Source organism: Notolepis coatsorum (assembly GCF_963971535.1).
Source record: "Notolepis coatsorum genome assembly, chromosome: 6".
In the NCBI taxonomy this organism is placed as follows: domain Eukaryota; kingdom Metazoa; phylum Chordata; class Actinopteri; order Aulopiformes; family Paralepididae; genus Notolepis; species Notolepis coatsorum.
This window is the reverse complement of record NC_140170.1, coordinates 178,200,452-178,226,318: the sequence shown is the minus strand read 5'-3', so window position 1 is coordinate 178,226,318 and position 25,867 is coordinate 178,200,452. Positions and strand designations below refer to the sequence as shown.

Sequence of the window (25,867 nt, the reverse complement as noted above, 5' to 3'; positions counted from 1 at the left end):
ATCGCCGGCGCATTGAACGGCACTACAGTGGGTTCACCTGGGATACCCTTGGCCGGACGAGGCAGCCGGATTCTACCCCCCCCCCCCTCCTACTCCTGTCGGCTTACAAGCGACCGGATTAACCCCCTCTAGTGTATCTAGTATATAATCATTAAAGTATCATTGCTGTTATTCCTTAACTATTCCAGGTCGTATATTTACCACCTGCGCCTTCAGAGATTGGACATTCTCTATTGATATACCGACGAATACTCTTTGCCATAAAAGTGCATACTATTTCAATTCATAAATGTAATTAAGTGATTAAGTGCTTGTTCTACACACCATCGCTGTGTAGAAATAAAGACCTGTTTCGACTTCGTACATTTGTGTTGGATCCGTTTCATCTACGTGAGAGTGTTTATGATAATATATTTATGCCGTGTACTGGGTGGCCGAATATTAAGTACAAAGGTAGTGGTAGTAAGTATCATATCTAGTAATACAGTCAGGGAATTGTACCCCTCAGTTACAATTGGTCCTTCGAGCCGGAGGGTAATTAGTGTAATATTAATATAGTGTTATTAATATTGAAATGGCCTATGATGAACACTCCACGAAACGATCCTCCTAACCAACGCCTGCAGCGCGAACGACGGCTCCCTCAGTACTTAGAGGCTTACGCTGTCAGTCAACAACCTAGTCTTCTACTAACAGTAAACGCGGTAAAACTAGAAAGTAAAAGTATGTCTAACCCCAACGCCCAGACTACCCCGACCATAGAGGCCCCTACGGGCTCTAATGTAACTGACCAAGTTCACGGTGGGGACCAGTGGGAACCAGACATGACTTCACACCCCGCCAGTACTGAAGAAGTAGTCCCCGATGAGTCCCGGGAGGAATACAACGCTACCGAGAGAGAACTCGGCACGGAAGAAGACGGGGAGAGCACCGTGGAGATAGAACTCCAAGGCTCCGCAAGGAGTACCCCGAGGGAAGGCTCCCCTATACAACCGCCTTCTCCCAGCGAGGCAGAGAGGACCCTACAGCAGGCCTTCCTCATCAGCCTGAACGCCGCTGCTGAACGCGACCGACTGCAGATCCAGCAGCGAAGCGAACACGAGCAGATACGTCTAGAAATAAGACGCATTCAGATGGAAGAGAATGTGGCCCGAGAACGAGCCGGTGCTCAACGGGACGCAGCGCGCGACAGACAGCAGTCGCAACTAATAGAACAGCTGATCAGACGGACAACACCCTCTCCCTCCGCCAGAGGCTCCAGGAACTCGTCTAGACACACCTCCAGGGCGGCATCCCCTAGCCGAGTAAACAACCCTGAACTTGACCAACAGACGAGGTCTATACCCCCCACAGACCACCTCCCCCCACCGGTCCAAGCGAGACCTAGCAACCGGGAAGGAGCAGCATATCCTGTGGAGAGGCTAAACCAGAGACTACAAGCACTGGATGACCTAACTGAAGACGAAGAGGAAGAGGAGGAGAACCACGCCCGAAGACAGCACAGTACTCTACCGGACCAGGAGGTCCGGTACAGCCCAGGCTATACTCCCGCGGAGCTGCGCTACAGACCCCCGACTCTATACACGGGTGAGCACGACGCACGACCCGCACCGAGGAACAGCACCTGGACAAGCGGGCCATGGTACACTGCCGGTACCAGCCCATACCAAGGAGCGGGAGGAGACTCGCCTAGGAGGCCTCTCCCCCAACGCTCGCCGATGTATCCACAGTCAGCGTCATACATTGGCACGCCTATGGTACCCGACTTCACCCAAGAGAACCGGGCCCAGTATACAGAACTCCGCATGTGTCTGGAGACCATGTTGGTGGATGTATTGGATGAACGCCACAAATACGCCATCCTACTGAAGCACTTAAAGGTACCCCGCGCACATAATATAGCGCTCGCCTACGCGACTTCCACCACCCCATACACAGCAGCGCTGGTAGCATTGGACCAGAGGTATGGGCGCATATGGGATTACGTGATCCAGGAGATCCGACACATCGACCGCTTACCCCCAGCAATAGACAATCGAGCACTGGACGACCTGTCCATCAGAGTGCAGTCCCTGGTAGGGATGTTGGGAGCGCAAAGAGAGAAGGGGAGGCATGAACTTTACGCCAACTCAAATGTGGAAAGGAGCGCTTTAGGCGGCAGAGGGACCACAGAGACCCGAATGGCCCCGAACCGAACCTCCTCGATCTAGCAGACTTCCTGGCGAGAGAAGTCAGCAGCCTACGGCTAGATACATTCGGACGGAGCACCCCTGGCTCCAGAGAAGGAACCAGACGACTAAATGATGGAAGAAGATCGGTGACTGTGATGCACCAATCGGAGTCAGTACCGAGCAGCGGGAGCCACAGTACCCCCTCCAGAACGGAGAAGTGGAAGATAGTGTGCCCCTACTGTGAGAAAGAACACTGGCTAGCGCAATGTGACTCCTTCCCCAAGCTGAACGCGGAGGAAGCAGGTCAATGGATAAAGTCCAACAAGCGCTGTTTTCGCTGTGCGCGCTCACACATGGCAGCCGAATGCCGCTTAAAGAAAAGGTGCACCAAGTGCGATGGAGCCCATCTGGACATACTTCACGACAGTAACAGACGGCGCCCTTCACCTGCACCATCCAGCCGCAAAGCGAGCGTCATGTACATCGATCCCGCCAGCAGCAGTGGAGCACGAGTACTCCTAAAAGTAGTGCGTGTGACACTAAGCTACCAGAATAAAGTCCTGGACACTTACGCCGTCCTCGATGACGGGTCAGAGAAGACCCTGCTGCTCGCCTCCGCTGCGGCCCAGCTAGGGCTGCGGGGAAGCGAAACCCAAATGACAATTCGGACAATAAGACGAGATTTGAAGACGATAAAGGGCGAGAATGTCTCATTCTCTATCGCAGCAAGCGGCCAGCCTGAGCGACGGTACCAGATTGCAGACGCTTTCACCAGCCAAGAAATAGGACTGTCGCGGTACACATACCCCGTCGCCAAGCTGATGGAGAAATATGCACATCTGCGCAAGTTACCGATCCCGCTCATAGACAATGCTATGCCGACCCTGTTGATAGGCTCCGACCATGCAGACCTCATTGTCCCGATAGACCGGGTTCATACCGGACCCCGAGGCTGTCCTGCAGCAGTCGAGACCCGTTTGGGATGGACTCTCCAAGGCCCGCTCGCCAAATCTCTCAACCGAAGTACAGCCACTAGATGTCTCCACTCCCGAGTCACAGAGGGAGAAACCGCACTCCTGCAACACGTAGAGCGGCTATGGACCTTGGAACAAATGCCCTTTAAGAACGGAAAGAAAGACATTCGCTCTAAAGATGACATTTACGCTATTCACCTCCTCGAGACAGGGACCAAGAGAGTCCCGGTCAACGGCGTGTTGAGATACGCCACGCCACTCCTGCGGCGAGAAGGAATGCCTACTTTCCACGCCAAGACAGACGCCACAGAACGGTACCTGCTGAACACGGAGCGGCGCTTAGCCAAGAACCCCGCCCAAGAGAGTGTATACCGCGCTGAGATTGAGAAGCTCATCACAGCGGGACACGTCACAAAGATGGACATTAAAGAGGCTGACCAGACCACTGAATCGTGGTACGTGCCCCACCACAAGGTCCATCACAACGGTAAAGACCGCATAGTATTTAACTGCAGCTACCAGATCGGATCCCAAAATCTGAATAAAGAGTTACTGCCCGGTCCCACACTCGGCCCCTCCCTACTCGGCGTTCTACTCCGCTTCCGCCAGGAAAAGGTGGCCATCAGCGGGGACATTAAAGGAATGTTCCTGCAGGTGAGATTAGTAGAGGCGGACAAGCCCCTGTTACGGTTCCTATGGAGAGAGAAGCCAGGAGATGAGCACCCAGCCATCTACCAATGGGAAGTCCTCCCCTTCGGAACGACGTGCAGCCCCTGCTGTGCGACATTTGCACTACAGAAACATGTAGCAGAGGACCCAGCAGCGGACGAAGAGGTCCGACACAGCGTAAAGAACAGCTTCTACGTAGACAACTGTCTACAAAGCCTTTCAACCCAGGAAGAAGCAGAGGCTCTCCTGATTAAACTCCGCGCCTCATTGATCAAAGGCGGCTTTGATCTCAGGCAGTGGGCCAGCAGCGATCCGCAAGTACTGCGCAGCCTCTCCTCCGAGGACAAGGCAGCCAGCAGCGAGACCTGGATGGCTACAATCCCGGGAGAAGCCCAGGAGATGACCCTGGGATTGGTGTGGCGATTCAAAACAGATTCGCTTCACTACAGACACAAGCCCCTGACTACGGAGCAGGGAAGGCCGGCGGCGGCGCCGACCACCAGACGGAGTGTGTACACAACACTCGCCCGACAATATGACCCGCTAGGATGTATTCTACCGTACACCACCAGGGCAAAAATGATTGTACGAGCATTGTGGGACAAGGACCAGGGCTGGGACGACCCCATTCCCGCACACCTTGCATCCACCTGGAGAGAGTGGGAGATGGAGCTCCACTCACTCCCAGGCGTTAATATGCGCTGAAGCTACTTCCCACCCACGGTGAGGCCAGAGACATGTAAAATGGACTTACACGTCTTCAGTGACGCCTCAGAGGTCGCATACGGATCAGTAGCCTACTTGCGGGCCCAAGACCAGGGGGGAGAGATCTACACAGCATTTGTCCTCGCCCGCTCGAGAATAGCCCCACGCAAGCAACAATCTATCCCACGTCTAGAGCTCTGCGCAGCCCTAGCCGGAGCGCACCTAGCCACGCTCATCCAACGTGAGCTCACCATACCGGTGTCTAGAACAATCCTGTGGTCAGATTCCACGACGGTACTCGCCTGGATCAAATCGGACTCATGCAAGTACAAAGTCTTCGTGGGAGTCAGAGTCACCGAGATTCAAGACTTAACCGAAGAGTTAACCGGAGAAACAGAGTGGCGCTACGTTGATACAAAACAGAACCCAGCTGACGTCATCACCCGGGGGATACCCCTGGATGACCTCACCCGTCGCAATGTCTACAGTGACGTCTCCGCATTCCTAAGACTCCCGGAAGGACAGTGGCCCATGCCTATCCCGAGGGAAGCAAGTCCAGAGGAGGTGGAAAATAAGAAGTCTGTGTTCTGTGGATTGAGCACCGTAGCCTCCACCGACCCTAACATAGACGATTGCACGTCCATAGAGAGTGCACAACAAAGAACATTCCTGCGGTACCACCCGGAGTGCAAGTCCCCCGCTGATATGTCAGCAGCTAACTACGAGGAAGCAGAATTGCTTCTACTGCAGCGAGCCCAGAGAGACTCGTTCCCAGATGAATTGGCCTGTCTACAGGGAGGAAAGCCCGTCCCATCCGACAGCAGATTAATTCACCTGGCCCCCGAGAGCGACGCTCATACCCTCATCAGAGTGGGTGGTCGCCTACGCAGAGCCCCCAATCTACCGGATGACATTAAATACCCGATCGTATTGAACAGCCGACACAAGGTCACAGAGCTGATTATAAAGAAATACGATGAGGATGTACATCACGCAGGAGCAGAAAGAGTCTTCGCGGAAATCAGACGTTGTTACTGGATCCTACAAGGAAGAGAGGCGGTACGACGCTTCCAGCGAACATGTCTAGACTGCCGCAAGTGGCGCGCGCAGCCCAGCATACCAAGGATGGCTGACCTTCCTCCATGTCGCCTCCGACTCGGTGACAAGCCATTCCACTCAACGGGTATGGACTGCTTTGGCCCGCTGCACATAAAGAAAGGAAGAGGAACCGAGAAGCGGTGGGGTATTGTATTCAAATGCATGACCACCAGAGCGATACACATCGAGCTTCTCCCGACCATGAGCACAGACTCATTCCTTATGGCCTTCCGAAGATTCACATCACGGAAAGGAAGACCGTCTACCCTATTGTCCGATCATGGGACAAACTTCAAAGGCGGCGAAAGAGAGCTGAGAGAGAGCTTCCAAGCTATGGGCCCAGAACTTAAGACCCACCTCGCTCCAGCACAGGTTGATTTCCAATTCAACCCCCCAAACGCACCCCACTTCGGTGGCACTTGGGAACGAGAAGTGCGCTCCATAAAGACAGCCCTGTACGCAGTACTTGGGGCCCAGACTGTGGCGGAAGAAGTCCTAATGACAGTCCTCACGGAGATTGAGGGAGTACTTAACTCGAAGCCCCTCGGATATGTCTCCAGTGATGTGGCGGATATCGACCCAGTTACCCCCAACACACTCCTGATGGGGCGGCTAGATCCTGCATTACCCCAGACAATGTACCGGCCTGAAGAAGCGAACGGCCGACGAATGTGGAGGTACAGCCAAGTATTAGCCGACAAGTTTTGGAACAGTTTCCTACTGCACTACCTACCGTCTCTACAGACCCGCCAGAAGTGGGTAAAGGAGAGAGACAATTTGACAGAAGGAACAGTCGTCATGATTATTGATCAATCACTGCCCAGAGCTATGTGGCCGGCCGGCCGCGTAAGCAAAGTGATCACCGGTGCCGACGGCAAGGTCCGAGCAGCTGAAGTGCTCGTCCAGGGTCGCACTTACACCCGTCCCGTGGCAAGGCTCATAGAACTGCCTCGACTCCCAGACACAATCGATGATGACCATGACCCTACAACCCTATGACTTTGTGAAGTTGACTGACCCCTACAGCAAACCCTTATGTGTAAATAGACAACGCGATTAATCTGTCTCTGTTTAACTGATTAGGTCTGGGACCTATTCAGGGGGTGGCTGTTGTGAAGGGCCAGATTAAACCGAATATATATATTTATTTATATATATATATTTAATTGTATTTGTATATTCTCTAATATTCCCTGATATCCCTTGTATATTCCTTGTACAATATGCATTGAATATCCATTCTAGCCTACTGAACATCCCATAATAGTCTCCATTCTACTATTGGTCGAGACCTTGGTGCCAGGCTGCCATACCCCTCAGACCCAGTTCAAACGTACCGCTCCACATGTACGAACAAGTCCTAGTTCTGCGTAGGAATCTGGCTACCGCACCACTAATGGGACTATTTGTTCATAGTGCGTATATATACTGCGCTACTAAAGTAGGACTTTCTTTTCAGTCCAGTTTCTTACCCTCCAATAGAGTCACAGACGTAAAGCCTCCTCGCGACGCCACGTGTGGGAGTAAGGCCAAGTTCGCCTACCATCGGTATTGAGACATCGGGTATATTAATATTTGAATAGTCATATTTGGCACTATATCGTCGAGTTGGACGTAGTCTATTAAGCTAATAATAGTCTGTTAATATATAGTGCTTCGTGCGGTGAGAATACTACCGTAGTCAGTACCCCATCGTTTCGGGCAGAGAACTGGCTGCTTACCCAGGGTGGTTGACCCCATGTGAAGCTGCACCCGAGGAGCCCCAGAGCCGACGAGCGAGTGGACCTGTATACCGGATTATTCTACCGACGACAGCCCGCCTTCCCAGGCACGGATTATGCTTTGTATACTTTGATTATTCCATGGATAAAGACCCCCGACACTGCCGTGTGTTGGAACCCCCCCCCCCCTGGAGAGGACGCAAGGTGAGGAGACGCTCTGCAAGACGAGGTCGCTTCACGTCTCTCCCCCGTGGACCGGAGAGAGCCGGCCCACAAAGAGTCCACCTGCTTTCATCTGTGGTCCAAGGATCGCCGGCGCATTGAACGGCACTACAGTGGGTTCACCTGGGATACCCTTGGCCGGACGAGGCAGCCGGATTCTACCCCCCCCCCCCCCTCCTACTCCTGTCGGCTTACAAGCGACCGGATTAACCCCCTCTAGTGTATCTAGTATATAATCATTAAAGTATCATTGCTGTTATTCCTTAACTATTCCAGGTCGTATATTTACCACCTGCGCCTTCAGAGATTGGACATTCTCTATTGATATACCGACGAATACTCTTTGCCATAAAAGTGCATACTATTTCAATTCATAAATGTAATTAAGTGATTAAGTGCTTGTTCTACACACCATCGCTGTGTAGAAATAAAGACCTGTTTCGACTTCGTACATTTGTGTTGGATCCGTTTCATCTACGTGAGAGTGTTTATGATAATATATTTATGCCGTGTACTGGGTGGCCGAATATTAAGTACAAAGGTAGTGGTAGTAAGTATCATATCTAGTAATACAGTCAGGGAATTGTACCCCTCAGTTACAGTAAATATTATTATTATTAAATGGGTTACAATTACAAATATGTGGAAGTGGAACCATATGGAAGGAGTAAGCCTGCCGCTAAAAAGAAAACCCACAGCGCCTTTCTCAGACGAAAAAGAGAGGAGTGGAAGTTTGAAGACAGACTAGACTACAATATGATGCAGGGGTGGTGAGTTGAAACAGTGTGTGTGTGTGTGTGTGTCCCGACCCCACTTCTGTTTCAATAAATTATTTGCATTTAAAACTATTAACGCTGACTCATTCCTTCAGTCCACAAAAAATTATGCTAATATTCCTTATGTTGTTTATGATATTAATTGAAAATAGCATATGAGAGTATTATATAGTAATAATAATAACGTGTCTTTTCAATGATTCTATTTGCTAAAGTCTCAGGATCGTATAGTGGATCGCTACTGTATCTCTGCTAATTGTACTCACACGTTTGTTCAATTGTCTTATAAAAGATTTGGAATCGGAGCCAGCGCTGCGGGTGAAAACGGTCTGACCGTTGCTTTATTGGAATATCCAACAGCTTAATCAATCAGGTTTACAGCAATCAATTATTTCTATTTCTAATCAGCTCGTCTCGAAGGTTTCTTCTCGGCTCTGTTCTCGAACTCTGGTGGGGTGGATTCTCCGTCTCTGCTTCTCAGTTCTCTCTGCGTGTCTCTCTGCGTCTCGGTGTCTCCGTGTCTCTGTCTTCCCTCCATCATTCAACCTGCAGGTTTTATAAGAGAAGAGAGAATCCCCCCCGCCCTTGCCATCCCGTGCCGTCACCCCAGAGAGCCTGCTTTCCTATTGGCTAGAAGGTCTCCCCTCTAAGTGATTTGGGTCTTGCGAAACAGCGTTACAAGGTGACCTTACAGAGGGGATGTGAACTAGTTTCCTTTTAGAATGATTTACCCAAGTGTCCCTGAATGCGACCCTCATACAGATGGAAATATAGTACCCACTCAACCTAACAGTGGGTATCCCAGAATGGTCTGTTTGGACTGCTTAGCTAAAGTAAACAGAACTCTGGTGCTGGCCTTCAGGCCATAATTTTCTGACTTGAAGTTAAGTATTGGGCCTTCCTTCCCACTTTGTTGTGTGGGGAAAGAGGTTTCATCTGTTTGCCATTTGATCTGTTCTTATTTTTATGGTACTCTGGGCTTTTTCCTATAGCTGCTAGGTGAAGGGTGAAGGGTTGCACTGTTAGCCTTTGACTGAATTCTCCTATGGCCTTTTCCAGAAACCGCTAGATGATTTTGATCCCTCCTGTGATGTTTATACGGGTCATTTTGATCAATTTAATTTACGACAATCTCCTTCCTTCTGTCTGTTATTATCAAATAGGTTCCGTCTGGTGGGGGCAAATGGGTTATTCTTGAGTAAGCTTTTGTTCCTCTTTTTTAGCTAGAGTCCTTCCTGCCTTATTTTACTATCTCCTGGAGGGCCCAGTAATTATAGGTCAGCCATCTGGTCTGGGGTGATGGGAGAGTCGAATGCTCTACCCTCTTTTAGCCTAGGGCCACAGAAATAACTCACATGGTGTTCAAGTCACCCTTTCTATCAAATCAACTTCTCTATCTAATCATTACCTTGTATATTTCAGTTGCTATGTTCATGTTTTCATTTAGAAATATACGACAATCCACCCTTAGGGGGTTTAATAACCCACTATACAGCACCAGTATTCTAAATTAAACATGTTAAAATCATATTCATAATTTTTGCTAATATTTTCTAAAATTTCAAAAAAATTCAAAATTGACACAAATCGAACTACCAAACCCCTTTCCATCTGTACAGTTACAAAATCATCATTTCACCTACCTTTTCCTCCTTTCACAGTTATACACATTATCAGTTATAAATACGACATCCAGTCTAGGTCCGTGTCTTTATACAAAAAGAATCATCGTACCATTCTCAGTTTATTTCAATTATGACTATCCATTATCCGTGTAATTAGCTTCAATGTCTATTTTGTGTAATGGACTCTGCAAGAAAAGATTAATACATCATACCACTAAAAGATTAACACTCTAAACATTTGAGGGAAATTCAAACAAGCAACATAAATCATTTCTTCTCCTTGAAAAGACCACTGAGGCCTCAATTACCTCCCTGTCAGTTATCCCTATTTCAACCTCCTGAGGCCTTTACTGCTAACTCGTTTTTGACCGTTTTGTTTCTTCTTGTTGTATTTTGTGCTAATCACCGCCTCTTCTTTGTTGTATGCAGGTCTCGGTACTGCTCCGATTTTCCACAGAAGGAAACGATTTTCCCTCTGTCCTTTTTGCATTTTGGATTATTATTTACAAACACACAATAGATTGGAAACTTTTATTTTCGCAGATACATCTCTACTGTTCTGCATTCTGACAATACATTTTTCTCCAAATTAATTATCTATGTATTTCACAGCTTCTTAAGTTATTTTTCAATCAAAACACCTTTGTCTCTTTTCTTTTTGTGCTGTACTGTTTTACTAGATCAAATATCTCAAGTTCAACACAACTACCACTTCCACCCTTGAAAGTGGAATAACCATTATTTCACTATCAATACCTTGTTCCCAGACAGCTCCCTCGGTCCGGACAGCCAGCTCTAGACGAGGCCAATCACCAACAGAACCTATTGTGCATGGCAACAAACCACAGCCCCTTTAAACACACATCACACACACTCCGCCAGCCTTCAACAAGCCGGTGCAGAGTCCCCCATAAGTCAATCATCAAATTCACATGTCTGCACTCTACATGAACACTATTCCGGCCAATTTCGACCAAAAACCTACAGAGCTTTACCTATAGACAGAGAAATATGTTTCCCCAACACTTACCATAACCCAAAATGTGACACAACCTCCCAGATTCTACATCTGGACTCTTAATGAGCGGAAAACAAACCATGAACCAGCTCCCGTCCATCCTCAGTTTCCAGCTCATTATATCAGACCTCCTACCAGTCTCGCTGTGTCACCACCACCTGCTATCCCTGACCGGCGAGAGATCCCCCCCCAGCCAGCCAGTTCCTATAAAAAAAATAGAGTATCAAACAAAAACAAAATTGCAAATAAACAAAAAAATTTTTTTGAGCGCCTGCATGCTACACACCCATCCAACAGAATTTAACTATCATCTAGAGGCATAAATACCCCCGCAAAAACTAAGACAGCAAAATTAAAAATCCAAAAAGAAATAAAATAAGTAATGAAGTAATAATATTGTTTTTTTTTTTTTTTTTTTTTTTTAAGTCAACTTGACCACCCTTTGATCAAGTATGTAATCACCACTATAAATAGTCCTTTGTTTTTAACTCTGTCCAATATTAAATGTTCCATTGTTCCTGTTTAACCCCCTCCATTTTGTTAGTACGATTAGCCCATGCGATTTCCAGTTACCCCATCTCATCTACAGCCCCAACTTTCCCTGGTTAGTCTTCCAAACCATTTTAGTAACTTGCACACCCAATCAAACCTTATCTATGTATCTGCGTCTCTATCCTTATTCTAATCAGTCTCATTTTCCATTTTAATTTATCAATAACTCTATTTACTCGAGCACTCCAAAGGCTTTGTTTGTGCATTTCCGCTTCGCTCTTATTCAACCTATGACCTATGCAGACACCCCCTCTGAAAATGTCCCAACTCTCCACATTTCCAGCAACTCTGTTCTCTGATGGACTCTCGCTTTCTACTGGATTTTTTCTGAGCCCGCTACCCTTTGTCACATGACCGAGCGAAATGGCCAACCTCCCCACAATACCAGCACTCAGCCGACGCCGGCCATCCCAGGGGTTCCAGTTTACCACGACTCCCGCAGTCTCTCGGCTGGCATCCCACAGTCCTTGCCAGGTCAACCCCTCTCCTGTCCTCTGGTCACATGTCCTGTTGCCTGGAGGAGAGAGGGGCATACCTGTCCTTTTCTGCTGCCTCTCCTCGGGCCTCCTCTTGTTGGGAGGGGCCTGGAAACTCACCCCTCCTGCGGTTCTGCTCACCCTGTCGCGGCCCAGTTCCCTGTCCGGGCAACGGAGCACAGGGCACTCTTTGATCACGGCGGCCTAGGTCAGACGCCCGAAGCATGATCTCCATTGCTGTACTACCTAGTAGTGCAGTCTTTCTCGCCAGTTCTCATTCCAGTCTCTGAGTCACGTGTGCGGCTAATTCCGACGCCCGAAGCAAGACCCCAATCGCTGTATTATCTAGCAGTACATACTTTCTCGCCCATTCCTGCTCCAGTCTCTGCGTCTCATGTGCGGCCTGACCGATCTCCAGCTGTGTCTTCATCAGATCTCGATGAACTGCCTCGTGTTGTTCGAACGCTGTCACAAACGCTCTCTGTTGTCCATAGGATGCTGCCTCTTCCCCCATCTCAGCACTGGCGGTTTGACTTCCCATCGCTGGGCCCCGCCTCTCATCTTGGCTTTGGTGCTGAGGGCAGGGTGGACATGGGAAACGGGTGGGCTGTAGAAACTGTTCGTGTATTATTCCATACCTGCTGTCGGTCTCAGTTCCAGCCATCCGGCCAGAGTGGATTTCGTGGGACTGCTGTCTCCTCAGTCTCTTTTTCTGCCCCTTGGTTAACCTGCAGTCGCCTGCAATGGACACTCCAGCATGGATCGGTTCTGGTTGGAGTAACACCATTGTCACTGGTTCACTCCCCTGTATTGGAACCAAAGTCAACATTTCAAGTCCTTCTGTCGTACTGGTCACATGAGAGAAGTCCATCCTATTCCAATCAATCAGATTATCATCACTGGTAAAGTCTATCTGGGAAATGTCTGCAGAGGCTCTCGGCCTTCTCCCCCCAATGGCCTGATCACTAAGGCCCTTTTCCATATTATTGTCGTTATTGTTGTTGTTGTTATTGCATCTAACGCTTCAGTTGTTCCTATCAATGTTCCACTAAGGTGAACTTCCTATGTTACTGTCATTCACTCCACTTTCAAACACTCCTGCAATCACTGTTTGAAAAAACAAGTTTCTCCGTCTTTCACTATCTCTACTTACTTGAGTTAAAACACTCACACTGTCAAATTTTACTGTGCAGACAAGGATTGACAACTGGCTTATCATTCATACTTATACCAAGGCTCATTACAGCCGTTTCCCTAGATGGTTATGGAAATCGTTAGAGCTCCTGTCCAGCCGAGCACCTGTGCAGAAAGAAAGCAAAAACATCCAGACTTAATACAGTGGCATTTCCCTGTTATTTCCACTATTCGTTATGCATTGGAAATGTCGGGCAACACTATACTAAAATATTTAGAGAGACACGGTGCGATTTGTTTGAAAAATAACGATACAGCTTATCTTGTGTTTGTCCGTTTCCTCCAACAGGAACACTGAAGGTTTCCAATCCCCTGTGTGTTCTCTTCACCTGATTTTCTGGGAAACATAATCATTAGTCCCACGCCTATCAATTGCCTAATAACCTTTGTAAACCTGGTTAGCCATCTGTTCCAATTTCTTTTTGATCTGATTTCATACTTTAAATGACCGTTTAGCGTATCGACTAAATGTATTATTCGCTTTTGCTTCACACTCCTCATACAACATCAATTTCATTCATCCCCACACACACACTTACATCCGTACACACAACCACTGCCCCCTCACAACACTAATCAAACCATTAGTGTTGTCCCTGCTTCCAACTACCAATCAGGGAAAACAATAAACTTTTAGCAACTTAGATCACTAAAACCCTGACCGTCACATAGCACAGCTGGCCATGTTAATAAATTCATGGACACCCGTACTATACCACCGCAATATCCTTCAGACCCTTGAATACACAAAGAACCGTCAACTCACAGCCCAAAGCGTCCTCCCTTCAGTTTCGAACCCGAACGGAAACACCCCAAGCTTCCTACCAAGGAATATCACAACTCAACCTACCATCACCTGCACCCAGACAGGCCAGCGCCCATCCGGTACCTACTTCACATACACAATAACAACGCAGTTCAAATAAACCTACAACCCAATAACCCACAACATGCCGCAAAACCAGGGATGGTGAACCACAGGGAGAAATACAAGGAGAGCCAGAGGGGGGGCGGAGGGAAGAGAAAAAGGAGGGAGGGATACAGGGATCCAGGGACTGAGGGGAGGAAAGGGGGGGGGGGGGGGCTCACAATGCAACATTAACTATTACCAAAACCGTCTATACTTAAACAGCAGACTACCCCGTATCGCCTGGTCCAGTTAACCCACAGGACTTCAAACACTATCACCATCATCTGCTGCCAACTTTAACTTTAATCAGACTAAAAGAGTCCGCATGGAGCTCCTAATACATAACACTATACTTCAAATCCTACTGCCGGGGCACCACAACCTGAATCAACCCTGGCCGCCCAACAGTAACTAGAGATAAAGGAGGGAGAAAGAGATAGAGGGAGAGAGAGTCATAGAGGGAAGAGAGACATAGAGGGAGGGGGGGAGGGCTCCAAAATGACCATGAATATTCTATTTATCCTTATGTAATCCTAATCTAGCAAGTAACACTATATTAATACAACCAATACTCCAAGCCCACCATAAAGGCAACCCATCCTGAACAAAACTCCCTTTGCGCACCCGTCATCTCACAAAGTCAAGCTGGGAGACAGGGATGGAGCGGAGGGGGGCGGGGGGGGGGGGAGGGAGGGAGGGAGGGAGGGAGGGAGGGAGGGAAGGAGGGAGAGAGAGAGACAGGGAGGGAGGGAGGGAAGGAGGAAGGGGAGAGTGTGAATGAGGGAGGAAGAGACAGAGGGAAAAAAAAGGGGGGGGGGGGTCCACGCAAATCCCATCACACAACGCCGCTGCTTTCACTTCAACCATTCCTGACCAACATCGCCCCCCATAGCCCTTCACTGTCCACTGCCTCATCAAAAGCCCATAGTCCCTCCTCCTCGCGCCGACCGACCGTGGCGCGCATGCGCAGACAGACACATACCGTCCACATGTCTCAACCCGTCATTCACATCAGCAGCCTATAATTCGAATAACCCCTAGAAAAGCCACAAAACAAACCCACACATCTATCTCATATTATCCCACTAGCGCCATTACACTTGGCCCATAACAAATACAGATTGATTACAAGACAAGTATATACATTCATCATCAACAACTGGAAAAAACTGATAAAAAGAACTCACAAATTCCCACAGATGGTCGCGCCTTAAAACCTATAATAACCACAACTGTTCTCTATTGCTCCCCGTTCACATGTGTGGAGTGGTGCAACAATCAAAAAGGCAACACTGCCCTCCGCTGGAACGTTTGCCCATCACCACCAACGCACTACAGTACTCACAACGTCCTGCAGGAGGCGCCCACGCCCTCCCCCGCAAGTGCGTCATCACGTAACACCACACCAAGACGTCAACTTGACGTTCCACCTCAACCACAAAACCACAACTCCCAGAACCCCCTACACCGGAAGTTCCCTGTCCTCCGCCTCTCTAAGGTCCCGCGCCAGCCACCAAGAGTAGCAACACGCGATATTCCCCGAGAGTTCAATCATGCTACATTGTTAGCACAGGTAGCTTAGCATCTTAGCTTCGTTAGCTCAGTACTGCTAGCTCCTATTAGCTTAGCTTAGCATCCAACATCACTTCTCCTAAACGGCCCATTATCCTGTTGATCCGAGCGGCACAACACATCGCGACGTTTACACAACCCCTGCTATACCCCGTAACATAACTTTAATCCTATTTAGCCCCCGTTCACAGAACATATATCATTATCTTTACCCTAGTATGCTCGCCCGTTTGGCCCCGCCTGACCGAAATACACAGTATTTTACATCCAACGCTCCCCAAGCTTAGACGCTCCCAGTGACGTCATCAGCTCCAAACACTCCGTTTCTTTTGATCGCTACTACATTACTTTTAGACCTCAACACCACCGTTCTGAAAAATTTCAAACAACATTACACATCATCTAGGTTCCATCACACTTGCCATTCATTCAATTCACTCGACAACGCAACACAGCGTCCACACGTTAGTCCCGTTGCCCTCAGCTAACGCCGGCAGCTAAATAAACGCCTCTTCCCCCGGACAGGGTTGCGGTTTCTCCGCTGCCGCCTTGGCCACCAGTGTTTATACAACAATACAAAAAATACATTGGCATTCACTCAGAGCTCTTAACATTCACCCATCCAAACACATATACTTAGCAAAACAATGTCCCATTCATAAGCATACCATTCATTTGTGCACATTCGTCCTAAACGCATTTCCTACCTCGCCCATTTCACACAACGCCACAGTCACACACATACTCCCATCCAGTATCATAATAATCTTTAGCCCTGGGCAGCCTCGTACAGCATGTAGCACCTAACATTAGCCCTCGGGTTCCAAACGGCAACCTTTTAGCACGGTCCCCGCCGTAGCAACCCGCGACGCCAATGTTACGCCGGCATTACACACTGAATTAATACATATGTCAATTTACATCCCTAATCCATATAGTTATACATTTCTACACAGGTCCTCATTAGCCTCGCTACTAAACAGTGCTTTATATACTAACCCCAAACGCTTCTAAGTGCCTTTCTTTAATTCTAACATAAGCGCAGTTACCCCACAAGTGCACTATTCCAAGAGTTACTACCCCAACGTCATTCCTCTTCCCATCCTCTTAATCTTCATATTTAGCGCTGTCGGGGAGCTAACCTGTCTCACCCCCAATCAACCAAATACCTCCCCAAAATTCGTACCAAAGGCGAATTTTTAAGCAGATTACGTTGGGCCACGATACAACAGATCTGCATGAAACGTCTTTCTAAACTCGTCTGTCATACGCGCCGATTCTAAGAGTAAAGCCGCGAATGACAGTCTGGTATAAAGCAACAATCTCTTGGTTGACGCGGTCTGAACGAACACAATCCAGTCTATTCCTCTCTTTCCCAGGGACCACATCATGTTAACTGAGGGGACGGTCCTTTTTAATAATCACCCCGTCTCATTCATTCACCCGCCCTTGAGTGGACGTAGTTCAAATGAATGAACCGCAGTGTTATCACAACCATTCTCTCAACCAACTGTATAGTCCCCAGCCTGTTCCCCGTTCATAAACACTTCGCCCTTTCATTCATGATTGCGTCCATTTCAACTGACCGCGTCCCCTCCTCCCTCTTCAAGCGCTTAACTCATATCACAACGGCCGATACCAGTCCAATCTTGTGAGAATTGGAATCAAATCTCGGCCGTTTTGATGCTATTAGCCGCTCCGTTTCAACCCTCGATTCACAGCTGTCCAAATTCCACCCTTTTAAATCCATCTCCCCTGCTGCAACTTACCGTTACTCTCCGCTGGCGCGTTGGATGTCCGTAGAGTGTAAACAGCCAGATGTCGTTGAAGACGTCGTTGCTCTGCTACTGAGAGATCTTGTATGTTGAAGACGTCGTTGCTCTGCTACCGAGAGATCTTGATCTTCGAAGGATGGTAGAATTGGATTTTTCAGCCCAGGAAAACGGCTCCAGATTAACGTGTCTTTTCAATGATTCTATTTGCTAAAGTCTCAGGATCGTATAGTGGATCGCTACTGTATCTCTGCTAATTGTACTCACACGTTTGTTCAATTGTCTTATAAAAGATTTGGAATCGGAGCCAGCGCTGCGGGTGAAAACGGTCTGACCGTTGCTTTATTGGAATATCCAACAGCTTAATCAATCAGGTTTACAGCAATCAATTATTTCTATTTCTAATCAGCTCGTCTCGAAGGTTTCTTCTCGGCTCTGTTCTCGAACTCTGGTGGGGTGGATTCTCCGTCTCTGCTTCTCAGTTCTCTCTGCATGTCTCTCTGCGTCTCGGTGTCTCCGTGTCTCTGTCTTCCCTCCATCATTCAACCTGCAGGTTTTATAAGAGAAGAGAGAATCCCCCCCGCCCTTGCCATCCCGTGCCGTCACCCCAGAGAGCCTGCTTTCCTATTGGCTAGAAGGACTCCCCTCTAAGTGATTTGGGTCTTGCGAAACAGCGTTACAAGGTGACCTTACAGAGGGGATGTGAACTAGTTTCCTTTTAGAATGATTTACCCAAGTGTCCCTGAATGCGACCCTCATACAGATGGAAATATAGTACCCACTCAACCTAACAGTGGGTATCCCAGAATGGTCTGTTTGGACTGCTTAGCTAAAGTAAACAGAACTCTGGTGCTGGCCTTCAGGCCGTAATTTTCTGACTTGAAGTTAAGTATTGGGCCTTCCTTCCCACTTTGTTGTGTGGGGAAAGAGGTTTCATCTGTTTGCCATTTGATCTGTTCTTATTTTTATGGTACTCTGGGCTTTTTCCTATAGCTGCTAGGTGAAGGGTGAAGGGTTGCACTGTTAGCCTTTGACTGAATTCTCCTATGGCCTTTTCCAGAAACCGCTAGATGATTTTGATCCCTCCTGTAATGTTTATACGGGTCATTTTGATCAATTTAATTTACGACAATCTCCTTCCTTCTGTCTGTTATTATCAAATAGGTTCCGTCTGGTGGGGGCAAATGGGTTATTCTTGAGTAAGCTTTTGTTCCTCTTTTTTAGCTAGAGTCCTTCCTGCCTTATTTTACTATCTCCTGGAGGGCCCAGTAATTATAGGTCAGCCATCTGGTCTGGGGTGATGGGAGAGTCGAATGCTCTACCCTCTTTTAGCCTAGGGCCACAGAAATAACTCACATGGTGTTCAAGTCACCCTTTCTATCAAATCAACTTCTCTATCTAATCATTACCTTGTATATTTCAGTTGCTATGTTCATGTTTTCATTTAGAAATATACGACAATAACACATGGCGATATACTAAAAAGCTATTTATAATTTTTGGCTGGTAAAAGATCTGCCTGGCTGGTCGTTTTTAACTCCACTCCCTGTTCCCTCATCTTGGATTCCCGTGAATGACCTCTGCCTGCCTGACCACTCTCTCCGTGAACATCCCCGGACCGTATGAATACCCGCTCCTGGCTACGACCCCCCCCGCCCGTCTGACTACCCCGTACCCGCTCACTCCCCGGACTGTCTGAATACCCGCTCCTGGCTACGACAGCCTCGCTCGTCTGACTACCCCGTACCCGCTCACTCCCCGGACTGTCTGAATACCCGCTCCTGGCTACGACGACACCCTCGCCCGTCTGACTACCCCGTACCCGCTCACTCCCCGGACTGTCTGAATACCCGCTCCTGGCTACGACAGCCTCGCTCGTCTGACTACCCCGTACCCGCTCACTCCCCGGACTGTCTGAATACCCGCTCCTGGCTACGACAGCCTCGCTCGTCTGACTACCCCGTACCCGCTCACTCCCCGGACTGTCTGAATACCCGCTCCTGGCTACGACCCCCCCCCCCCCCCCCCCCGCCCGTCTGACTACCCTGTACCCGCTCACTCCCTGGACTGACTCTAGTGACTAGATTCTGTTACTTCTTTTCTCATTAAATACACCCGACATTTGGGTTATACTCTGATTCCACATCGTCTCTGCTTGTTTGTGTCTGTTTTGTACAACAAGACAGCAGGAAGGGTACAACTCTTATCAGCTGAGTAACAATGTTCATCAAAGTGTTGAGTGCTATAGTGTAGGTTAGTATATTAGGACAAGTGCATGACAGTAAGGTTAGTTAGGGTTAGATTTTTTTTTTTTTTTACTTTTTTTTTTTTTTGAACAAATCTTTTTAAATTTTAAATTTTTGACATGACAGACAAACTAGACATACAAACATTAACAGTACATATCCACAGTAAATCACAGGACTATGTAGTCCATTATTTGAATCAATATAAATGTAGGTTACAAGATATATACCTAATACTTACAATACAATACATACATTATGCTCTTGCTCGCTCTCCCCCCCCCCCCTCAGGACCCCCCTTGGACAATCCATCCATTATTTCGTTTATAACCAAGGATTACAATTTCATATGCTATGCTTTATCTTCTCCACCACCTCTGACATATTGCTATGCTGGCTTCATTAACACCTAGGATTCGTGCGGTATTCAGCAACAGTACCGAAGGGAGTACAGGTATGGTCAGAGATAAAAATTCTGATAATTGCATGATTACTTCTTCCCAGAATATCTTAACAGGAGGGCATTCCCAATACATATGCATAAATGTACCGATATCACCTTTTAGACACAAGGAGCATAGAGAGTCTTGTTTAAGCCCCATTCGGTTCAATCGTATAGGAGTCAGGTAAGTCCTATGAATAAAATTAAGATTAATCTGTTGATGATCCGGGTTGCGTGATGACAGTCGAACGTTTGCCCAGACTTCAGGCCAATCAAAATCTACTTCCAAGTCTGGTATATCCTTCCTCCAAACTGAGTCTAGGGGAAGAATTCCATACGAAGACGTAAGTAAGTGATGATAAAAGTCAGAGACGAAGCCTCTCGACGTCTCCCTTTCATAAAAGAATTTGTGATATCTGTGGTGCTCAAGTGGTATCTTTAATGGGACTCCATGAGCCTTCAAAGTTGCTAATAACTGCATATAGAAATAATAAGTGGATCTGGTGAGGTTAAATTTGTTATGTATATCTTGATAGCTACAGAAACCCCGTTCGTTGAAGATATCTCCCAATGTATGTATGCCCTGCTTTTCCCATTTGGGATATCTGATAGGTCGTTGTGCAATAAGGAGTGCATTGTTATTAAATAGGGGAGAATTGCTATGCCATTTATGTTGGTTAGTAAAAAATGTCTGTGTGTCACGCCATGTGCGGATCACATGTGTAATAAGAGGGCCAAATTCCAAGTCGCATTGCTTAATTGGTATTTTGATGTATACTATATCCTGCAGTCTATGTGGAGCCACTATGTTTTCTTCTAATGTTCTCCAGGATACAGATGCTTGAGAATCAAACCAGGTGATCAGTGGTCTTAAAGAGTATGCTTTAAAATAGTGGTAGAAGTCTGGAAATGCTAAACCTCCGTCGGCTTTGTTTCTCTGTGCGGTAGATCTTTTTATTCATGGAGGTTTGTTGTTCCAAATAAATGTATATGCGGCGGAGTGTAATCTTTTCCAGTAACCAGCGGGAAAGAAGTTGATCCTAGGTAAAACATCCATCTTAACTATTGATACTCAGGCCTGTACTGAGTTTTTAAGTTTTGACCACCTGTCAAAGTCATTTGTGATCCTGTCTTGGATTCTTGTATAATTATACTTCACCGTTTGGTATATAGTAGGGAATATTTCAACTCCAAGACATCTAAAGTGTTCTACCATTGATATATTTTCTGGAAGGAAGGTAGCCTTCGCAATGACATTAAGTGGAATGAAGGCCGAATTTGGCCAGTTTATCCTAAATCCTGATAGATTGCCAAAATCATCAATCAGCTTGAGAAGATGAGGCAGTGATTTTAATTTGTATTTTTTTTCAATTCAGATAATGATTGAAGAAGTGCGTCTTTAGTCGACGGCGAAAGATTGGTCAGGTTTCGGCTGTCCTAACTGTGGTGGGAAGTTCGTTCCACCATTGTGGGGCAAGGACCGAGAATAGGCGACTTCTCTTTGATGACCCTCCCGGAGCTCGGATAGGAGTGGGTCTGAGATGGCCAGAAGATGCAGAGCGTAGGGGTCTTGAGGGTGTGTAGTTAGAGTCCATTGACCGGAGGTAGGCGGGAGCTGTTCCCTTTGCTGCACGATATGCTAGGTCAAGGGCCTTGAAGCGGATTCGTGCGGCAATGGGGAGCCAGTGCAGGTTCCTGAGAAGTGGGGTGACATGGGCTGACTTTGGTAGGTTTGAGATCAGGCTGGCCGCTGCGTTCTACAGGTTTACAGGTACTGCAGATCCTGGATTAGTTTAGCATAAAACGCCTGTCGATTGCATAGCCAAAGTAATTTGCGATTTATTCTTGAACCACTTATAGCACAACAAATGGATGTAATGCATACAAACAAACACCTGTACATAGCTCGTCATGACCGTATTGTGGACATTGTGTCTGATGTGGTACAAAACATCTCACCATCTAGTGCAGCAATGTACAAGCATACTAGAGTGCTACCAGAATGGTTTGGTTTTACCAATGATGTCTTTGCTAACATCTCAAATACACCTGATGTTGTTTTTGTTGACACCAGCCACAAGGAGGTGCTAATCATAGAAGTAGGCTGTGCCTTTGACCTGTACATGGACCAGGCTTTCCGGGACAAGTATATAAAATACCAACCACTGCTCAATGTGATAACCAGCTTTGGGTACAGGTGTAGATATAGTGTACTTATATTCGGAAGTCTTGGCCATGTATATAAATGCACCATGACCGGTCTGAGAATTGCTGCAATGTCAAAGAGAAAAGCCAAACAAATTGCCAAATATTGCTCTGTCTCAGTTATTATTGGCAGCTTAGCCGCGTGGAGAAGGAGGTGCTATGTGTCCCTTAAGTGTTCAGTGCTGCTTGGCCCCGATATATTTGATTCCCTGTTTATGTAATATAATTTGTGGAACCAAATAAACGAAAGTATTCAAATGTGTGTGTATGTATCTGTTTGTGTGTGTGTGTATGTATGCATGCGTGTGTCTGTGTGTGTGGTAATGTGTGCGTGTGTGTGTGTCTGTGTGTGTGGTAATGTGCATGCATGTGTCTGTGTGTGTGGTAAAGAGACCTGGAATGTTGTTGGGAGGAGGGGGGGGGGGGACAGTTGGGGAATCATTATATTATTCCACAAAATCCAATAGCGTTAAATGAAAATGACTTAGAGTTGAAAACGGTGCTGAAGTGTGCAGGTGGGAGGAGCTCCGAGACTCAGTTCTGAGTCCATTTATGAACCACATGAGAGAAAAGCCAGAGTTCACACAGGCTTAAGACAGCTGCCTGCTGTTTATTCTTTTGACTGTTTCTTTCTTTTCTTCTTTATGTTTTAATTATTTGTATATGTTGTTGTTGTTGTTGTTGTTTAAAAGAAGACTTGCTGAATCTATAATAAATGGTTAATAAAAAAAAACATTTGAGACAATAACTTCTTTGAGCAAGGTACATCAATATTTTGTAAAAATATAAAAAAGAGAATATGAAAAGATTTTGTTTTTCAGTGTAACGTAACCTTCAAAATGACTATAGGGCTTAAACCACAACACCATGCATTCAACATCCTTATATTTAATGGTTATCGTGTGCAGTATCACAATTAATACAATGATAACAACACATCATTCACCAGGCCAATATACAGATTACAAAACATACATTCAAAACTAAAAATCTCTAGAAAATCTAGTACATTTACAAACCAATGAGCTTCTAGATAGACACTAGAAAAGATATGCAGCCAGTATGAGCTTCTAGAGACAGTAGGATCTATCAAATATCAAATATCCACACGGGTCCTTCTGGGTTTAGATGTCCACGTTTATTTAGTAAGAATAAAAGAACAAAAGACAAAATGCACAATATTCAATGAATGGTCATTCTTGCTAAGCGAAGAGACAGACCCAAATCCCACAGTAATGACCAAAATAACCAAAGGTGATCAAATACAAATACAATGGTTGCATATTCTTGTCCAACCTACCCAGAGTATGAAAATAAAGATTTTGACTTCCCCACATGCAAAAGGAACAGAGGTATTGAAGATGGGAATCAAATATGTGAATATGCAAATATCCAATCAAACTAACTTTACCCCGGTAGGCTATAAACTGTGTCCCTCAGGACAATGATAGAGTGACTGAGTGAATATAACTCCTAATTACCTCATCTTTCACAACTCAGCATCTTCAAGATCAATTTAAATCCAAAACCCTGGGTAGAGGAGCTGTGAATGTCACTGATCTCTACTTCAGCTCACAAAACTCAGCAGCCGACCCACCAATCCAATATACCCTAAGTCCAGGATAGAGAGGCTGAGTGAATGTGGTGTTGACTCTGTGCAGGAGGGTCATTGTGTCAGAGACGCTGTAGAAGGACAGAGTACCTGCCCTGTGATCCAGGTACACTCCTATTCTGGAGGACCAGGGGCCCGGTACTGTGATCCTCTTGTTATTGTGTCTGAAGCTGTAATTACCTGGTCTGCAATCTAAAGCCCAGGATTTGGAATTGAATCCAAATCCACAGTCCTCCAAGGTCACCAAGGTGCCTATTCTACTAATGTCTTTGTAGGAGGCTGCTACAGAAACCCTGTCACTCCACTCCACCTCCCAGTAACAGCGTCCAGTCAGACCTTCTCTACCCAGAACCTGAAACCATTCAATAAATCTTTCTGGGTGTTTAGGATATGACTGCTTTTGCTGCACACATGTTGCTTTTCTGTTCCCCTCAGACAAAGACAGATGTCTGTTTGCTGTGTTTGGGTCCAGTGTGATCTGAGAGGAATATTGTAAGAAGTCAGCTCTGGTCTTGGGCTCTGGTGGCAGTAAAACATTAATAACTGCATTCACTGTTGTTGAGATTCTGGGCCACTGCTCTTTCAGAACGTCCTGTAGTTTGTCTCTCAGCTCAGACACGACCTCAGTCACATCTGCAAAGTACAGGAGAGGAAGGACACTGATGCTGGGTAAGTCTGTAGACTCACTGGGACTGGAGAGGGGAGGGTGACTCTGTAGAAAGTGGATGTGGTCCTCTGTGTGTGAGAGCTGCTCCAGCTCAGTGTCTCTCCTCCTCAGGTCCGCTATCTCCTGCTCCAGTCTCTTCTGCAGTTCTTCAGCCTGAGTCACTGTGGTCCTCTGTTGGGCTCTGATGACCTTCTTCAGCTCAAAGCGCCTCGTCTCCAAGGAGCGTATCAGCTCAGTAAAGATTCTCTCACTGTCCTCCACTGCTTTATCAGCAGAGCGATTGAGAGAATCAACAGCCTGTTGGGCCTCTTTGAGTCGCTTCTCTCTCTCCTGGACTTTCTGCTGACGAGAACAGGTCTTCTCCAACTTCTCCTGAAGCCGTGTGGAGGCTTTGACCAGCTTGTGTTTCTTTAACGGAGCTACAGTATAATGAGGCTGGAGGTGAGTTTCACAGAAAGAGGTCAGACATACCAGGCAGGACTCGATGGCTTTCCGCTTTCTCCCAGTGCAGAAATCACAGACCACATCTCCAGGTCCAGCATAACAGTGATCAGGAGGAGCATCTTGGAGTCCCGTCTTCATTAGTTGTTCTATCACTTCAGCCAGCATGTGTCTTTTCTTCACAACAGGCCTCGGATTAAAAGTCTCCCTGCACTGGGGACATGTGTAGATCCCCTTCTGATCATCGTGATCCCAGCAGTCTTTAATACAGCCCATACAGTAGCTGTGTCCACAGGGAATAGTTACCGGATCCTTCAGTACATCCAGACAGAGAGAACAGCAGCACTGGTCCCAACAACACTGGTACAGATCAACTCCTTGCTGCGCCATTTTATTCTACAAAGAGCCAGTTTCAAGATGCACAATGGAATTGTTGAATATATACTGTACACAAATGTTCTAGAATGTTATATTATGACATCATACTGTGACATCACAAATGTTCTAGAATGGTCTATTATGACATCACAATTGTTGTAGAATGGTCTATTATGACATCATACTGTGACATCACAAATGTTCTAGAACAGTGGTTCTCAAACTTTTTACACCAAGTACCACCTGAGAACGTAGCTGGCTCTCCAAGTACCACCATATGACCGGCGTTAAAATACAGTCTATTCAGCTATGCACAGTTCTGTATCGTAACGGCTCTCGCTCTGCGTCACTCACGCACTGCACCTCGCTTGTGCACGCGCACTGAATAAAATTCCACAATGTACCTTTATCCCAATATTCG

The 25,867-nt window shown here is 46.9% G+C and overlaps 1 protein-coding gene across 1 annotated transcript in view; it reads right to left on the bottom strand.

The window, feature by feature from the left end:
• LOC311229781 (E3 ubiquitin-protein ligase TRIM11-like) overlaps positions 1-25,344 on the bottom strand; it is a gene marked incomplete at both ends in the record, with an annotated part of 30,210 nt that extends 4,866 nt beyond the window's left edge. The window contains 2 exons of the mRNA XM_084315855.1: positions 23,959-24,840; positions 25,099-25,344. Coding sequence (XP_084171981.1) covers positions 23,959-24,840; positions 25,099-25,344 — 1,128 coding nt within the window. The remainder of the gene's footprint in view (positions 1-23,958; positions 24,841-25,098) is intronic.
• Positions 25,345-25,867: the final 523 nt, after the last annotated feature.